Below are 5,705 nucleotides of genomic sequence, written 5' to 3' on the forward strand. Positions count from 1 at the left end.
TTTTCTGTGCTGTTTTTTGAAGGGGAAGGGAAGAAATTCTGTCTTGGGAGATGCATACAGTAGACTGCATAATGGTGATCTCTGTCACCTTTTGAAATACTAAACATTAGGCAAACATGGGCAGGGGAGGGTGAGATGCAAGATAGAGTGGCTAGGATCAATGCTGGGTAATGGTAGTGGCAGACAAGCTACTCCAAATGGCAGAAAATGGAGGGGTTGTATCCATACCACAGGGAGGGAGGATCTTAATTAGTATTTTGTTTCTTAGCAGCTGCTGGTATGTCAGAGGCTTGGAATTGGCAACATCTAAAACTGCTGTAGTTACTGACCTCACCCAAGTTCCAAGGGCTCTTTCTGAGCCTCAGAGCTAAAATACTCTGGAGCACTTTCCTATTGGCTGGGAAACCAACTGAAGTTCCCTTGCCCATGTTTGGAGGTGGACGCCTCCTGAACTAAAGATAGAAACAGCTGGCCCTTCTAGGCAGCTAAAAGCCTTCAGACTTAAGAGGTGTTCCCTACTCTGCAGCCAGACTCCTTGAAATACCCTTTGAGTTAGCTCAACCAGCGCTTCCATGTCTCTGCTCTGCCATAACAAAGGCTGTGGGCAACACTTTGACCCTAATATCAATCTCCCTGGTGAGTAAATATGGACCTTGGGCTCTGAGTAGGTGTTAGTTGTTCGGCTGTGGGCTGGCTATTGGGAACAGGAAGAACAAAAATTGGGCATGATTTGGGTGATCTTCAGTCTGCTGGTTTACTTTCCACATTGTATGAAGAACCATGAACACGAACCTGAAGAAAATAGGAGGGATGCTATTTGACATAGTTCTTTCCTGCTTTCTGGTATCTACAGATTCCTGTCACTATCACCCTGGGGTCCCAATCTTCCATGATGCACTTAAGGTGAGGAATAGGTGATGGGGGCCTAGCAGGAGCATTTTCCCCAAGGAAATATACCCAGGAAATCTAAGCTGATCAGGGTCTCTTGTTGTCAGGGTTGGTCCTGCTGCCGAAAGCGAACTGTAGATTTCTCTGAGTTCTTAAATATCAAGGTAAAGCCTTTACTTCCTTGGATTCTAGTTCCTATGGAAGAACTCTTCTAATCCTTATCTCCTTATCTACTAGGGCTGTACTGTGGGACCACACTGTGCTGAGAAGCTTCCTGAGGGCCCTGCCACGAGTTCGCTTCAGGAGCAAAAACCTCTGAATACAATTCCAAAGTCAGCAGAGACCTTGCTCCGAGAAAGGCCTAAGTAAAGAGACCCAAGGCTTTTTTCTCTACGGATGCAGGGATTAATGGCTCACTGGGGATTGGAAACAAGGGGTTAGAGATGTGAGGAGGGTCGTGTGTTGGCAGCTTGCATGATGCATCTTTTGTCAGAGGGGAAATTTGTGTCAAGAAATGTCTGTTGCTATAAGATGGTGTAAGGATGATGGATTATTCTAGGGACTAGGTAACTTCTCAAATACATGGTATATAGCAGAGTAGCGACTAGATAACCTGTGCTTTGATTTTGTTGAGCTAGGCTGTGGGGCCCAGTCTTGAAATTGATCCTCTTACCTTAACTTCCTGAAGACCGACATTTTTACAGGTGTACACAACCACACCTGCTTGAAAATGAAGTGATATTTTTGTTGTGCATTTTCAGTTTTTAATAATTTTTAGTTAGTATAGAAAGGAATGGGTTTCATCAAATTTTCATATATGTATCATTGTACCTTGCTCATGCCTACCCCCCAACACACCTCTATTGATCTCTTTGGTTTTGGAAGAACTTAATCTTACGTGTTTTGTTGGCTCATTCCTGTACTCCCAATACTTAAAATGCTTGGTCAGCAAGATTGCTCTGGATATTGGACTGGCCTGGGATACAGAAAATAAAAAGTAAATCTTAAATTGCTGTACATGTTGCTCTGTGCCCGTAGATTGCAAAGCTTAGGTGGCAGGATCACTAGAGGTCTGAGGCTAGTCCATTCTGTACAGTGAATTACAGGTCAGTTATGGTTACTGAGGGACATCTTGTCTCAAAACAAGAAAAGGTGGTTCCTCCTTAATACTAGCTGGGTTTGGTCCCAGAAGTCTACATAAAGATGCAAACCAAGAAGTAACACTACTAAGTTGTCCTCTGACCTCCACACGTGTGCTATAGTATACAGTCCCGACACTATGCTAGTAATAATAAACAAAAATTCATAACAAAAGCTCAATATTTTATTTGAATTTCTTTCTGAAACAAGGTAACCCTATCATTTTTATTTATATGTGTGTGTGGCTACAGGTGATTGTGGCTGCCTGGTGTAGGTGCTGGGGACTGAATCTCAGGTCTTCTGCAGGAATAGTAAGGTTCCCCCGCTTCAGGCTGCATATTCTCTCCAGCCCCTTAAAAAACTACATCTTCCTGGGCGGTGGTGGTGCACACCTTTAATCCCAGCACAGCATCTCTGTGAGTTCGAGACCAGCCTGGTCTACAAGGGCTAGTTCCAGGACAGGCTCCAAAACCACAGAGAAACCCTGTGTCGGAAAAAAAAAAAAAAGCTACATCTTGTAGGTGTGGTGGCGCATGCCTTTAATCCCAGCACTCAGGAAACGGGCGGGTGGATCTCTTGAGTTCCAGGCCAGCCTGGTCTACAGAATGAGTTCCAGAACAGCTAGGGCTACACAGAGAAATCTCTCGAAAAAAAAAAAAAAAACAAAAAAAACAAAAGGCTATCTTACATCATAGGGTATTAGTAGTATTGGGAAGGCAGGAGGTTGCAGAGAATATTATAAGCAAGAAGGCATTAGGTTCACATCAAACAGGAAGAGGAAGTGATGTAGTTCTGCAGAGAAATGTGGGAAGAGTAGAAGCAACCAACTGCAAAGGAAGCCCTGAGCCTTCTCCAGGGCTATGGATTTGAATGTCCACAGAGGTGAAAATTGCCAGTAGAGTTGTCCCCTGATTTCTCTGACCCTGATATACTTTCACCAGACTTACTTGATTCTAACAGTGTGGGTAGGGGTGCTAGGTTATTCTGATGAATGGATCAGATCTAAATGCCTGCTTATAACCTATAGGGCAGAGATGCCTCCAAAACTGCTGCCACTTATTATATCTCAAGCCCTGGGAGTGGCATTGGAACAGAAGGAACTAGACCAGGAACCTGGAGCAGGTAAGTGGGCCTTTAATAGGCCAAATCTCAAAGACTGGAATTTCATGTAAACGGCAGTAGGATGGGGCAAATAGAAAAGTTCCTGTTTCCTTTGCCAGGACTTGACAGTAGTCTGATCTGGACTGGTTCCAGCTGCCAGAACCCAGGATGTGATGCTGTGAGTGAGAGTTTTGGGGGGGACTCAAGCATGTGGCTGAGTGATACCTGAGTGATAACCTGGGGATAGGCATGAATTTGAATGAACTGTTTCTCTTTTGGCCTCAGGTTTACCAAGGTCCTGAGAGTGACTCTGCTCCGTGTACCTACCACCCAGGGGCACCTCGGTTTCATGAGGGGTAAGAAGGGTACTGAGTAGGTTTCTTCCAATATGAATGAGAGTAAGGGCTTGGAGTGGAATTCATATAAATGATCTTCCTCCCTCAGAATGAAGTCTTGGAGCTGTTGTGGTATCCAGACTCTGGATTTTGGGGCATTCCTGGCACAACCAGGATGCAGAGTTGGTAGACATGACTGGGCAAAGCAGGTAAGTCCCCCCACTTCTTAAACAGTTGGTTAGGCCCCAGTTACAGAGATAAGCTCTCCTCATACCTCCTGGCTGACATCCCTAAAATTTTCCTTTAATACAAGTCAAATAAAATTTTGTTTTTTATCTCTCTATAGCCCGGAGTCTTGGCTATATGAAATAGTTAATCTTTTTGAGTTTTTTTTTGTGTCTTTATTCCCCATGAGGCTCCTCCTGGTTTAAGAGTTGAATTTTCCCATCTTCTTTTCACATCTCTTTAGCTGCCAGCTTCTTGCCGCCATGATTGGCACCAAACAGATTCCTTGGTAGTGCTGACTGTATATGGCCAGATTCCACTTCCTGCATTTAACTGGGTGAAAGCCAGTCAAACTGAGGTGAGTGATGATCTGGGGCAGGATGGGGGCGAGTGAACTCCGGTGGTCGTACAGTCTTATGGGGACACATGCTGTATGCTGTCACTCTTTTTTATTTGTTTTGGTTTTCCAAGGCAGCATTTCTCTGTGTATCCCTGGCTGTCCTGGGATGTACTCTGTAGACCAGGTTGGTCTTGAACTCACAGAGATCCGCCTGCTTCTGCCTCCCAAGTGCTGGGATTAAAGGCGTGTGCCACCACTACCCATCGTATGCTGTCACTCTTTAGGTTCCAGTGTCCCCCAAGAGGAATGGAAAGTTATTACAGCAGGGTTGGCTGGCGGGCCTGTGAATCTTGCCTCTTACCTGGTTCTGAAGTAATGACTTTTTCTGACCTTCTGGATTTGATACTACCCTTCTAATTCTTTCCTCTCAGCTTCATGTCCACATTGCCTTTGATGGTAACCGCGTGTTCCAAGCCCAAATGAAGCTCTGGGGGGTAAGTGAAGAGAAGTAGGCAGAGGCATGGGGGGGCATGTCTGTTAGACAGGTAAGAGGGGGGCCAAACTGAGTCGGTAGAGGGTAGGCTGTGGGGAATAGAGCATTTTTCTCTAACTGCTTTGGTTTTTCCCTCCTTTGTCTCCTCTTCCTTCTATTCTTCCCCATTGCGTTCTTCTGTCTTTCCCTTTCTTTTTCTGTTCTGTTCTTATTCATCAACACTCTAAGCCCAAGTCTGTGATTTCTTCATTCTTTCTGTCTCTCCCTCCTCCTTAGGTCATAAACGTGGAGCAGAGTTCTGTCTCCTTGATGCCATCACGGGTGGAAATCTCCCTGGTCAAGGCTGACCCAGGATCCTGGGCCCAGCTGGAGCACCCCGATTCACTAGCTGAGAAGGCGAGGGCAGGGGTTTTGTTAGAGATGGATGAGGAAGAATCTGAGGATTCAGATGATGACCTGAGCTGGACAGAGGAGGAGGAAGAAGAGGAAGAAGCTATGGGGGAATAGTAACAGCAGCCAGTTGAGTTTCTAGGTAGGCTCTCGGTGACCTCAGAGACTAGGATATGGTTGACTGTGTGGTGTCACTGAGCAGCAGGAGGCTGGAGGAGGAGAGAACAAACTGTGCTGCTACTCCCCTAAATAAACCTTATATTCTGCAGTTTCACATAAGCGTCATCTCTCACCTCATCATGGAAGAGTGGATTCAGTCCCGCCCCGCCCCCACTTGGCTGTATGTTTGGCACACATGTGAAAACAAGCACATGCATATGCATTCTGCTCCTTGCAGCCACCAGGAGCGTATGAACACTTCCTGGATGTCCAGTTCCATGTTAGATGGTTTACAGAAAGCTGAGAATCAGCCTCACTCATTTCTCTCAAGAGAAAGACCTGGGCTGGGCATGGTGGTACATGCCTGTAATCCTACTACTTAGGGTCAGGAGTTCTTGGTCATCCTCACCTACATACTGAATTGGAAGCTAGCCTGGGCTATATGAAACCTTGTCCTACAACTTTCCCTCTGAATAAAAGGTACAAACAAACAAAAAAAGAAATGACATTCTAAGCTGGGTCTGATGGCTCCAACACCTCGAATCCCAGCTATGGCAAAGCTGAATTAGAAGGACTGCCATGATTTTAAGGCCAGCCTGGTCTAGTTTGAGCTAAAAAGTAAAAAAGCTAGTTG

At 45.5% G+C, this 5,705-nt stretch overlaps 1 protein-coding gene across 4 annotated transcripts; it reads left to right on the top strand.

The window, feature by feature from the left end:
• The first annotated feature begins 478 nt into the window (after window positions 1-478).
• LOC121444964 (integrin beta-1-binding protein 2) lies at window positions 479-5,180 on the top strand. Of its 4 annotated transcripts, XM_041646926.1 has the most exons (11): window positions 479-636; window positions 854-903; window positions 996-1,052; window positions 1,126-1,253; window positions 3,056-3,150; window positions 3,249-3,307; window positions 3,415-3,485; window positions 3,574-3,673; window positions 3,934-4,047; window positions 4,461-4,523; window positions 4,799-5,180. In XM_041646926.1, exons 1-11 carry the CDS (start codon window positions 573-575, stop codon window positions 5,027-5,029), a joined length of 1,032 nt encoding a protein of 343 aa, XP_041502860.1. In that variant the 5' UTR covers window positions 479-572; the 3' UTR covers window positions 5,030-5,180. The 4 variants fall into 4 exon arrangements, with proteins under 4 accessions (XP_041502860.1, XP_041502861.1, XP_041502862.1 ...); XM_041646927.1 differs by lacking the exon at window positions 996-1,052; XM_041646928.1 differs by lacking the exons at window positions 996-1,052; window positions 1,126-1,253 and having other exon boundaries at window positions 480-636.
• Window positions 5,181-5,705: the final 525 nt, after the last annotated feature.

This window comes from Microtus oregoni, unplaced genomic scaffold, assembly GCF_018167655.1.
Source record: "Microtus oregoni isolate MIOR12 unplaced genomic scaffold, Mior012 000150F_ref0000365, whole genome shotgun sequence".
Lineage (NCBI taxonomy): Eukaryota > Metazoa > Chordata > Mammalia > Rodentia > Cricetidae > Microtus > Microtus oregoni.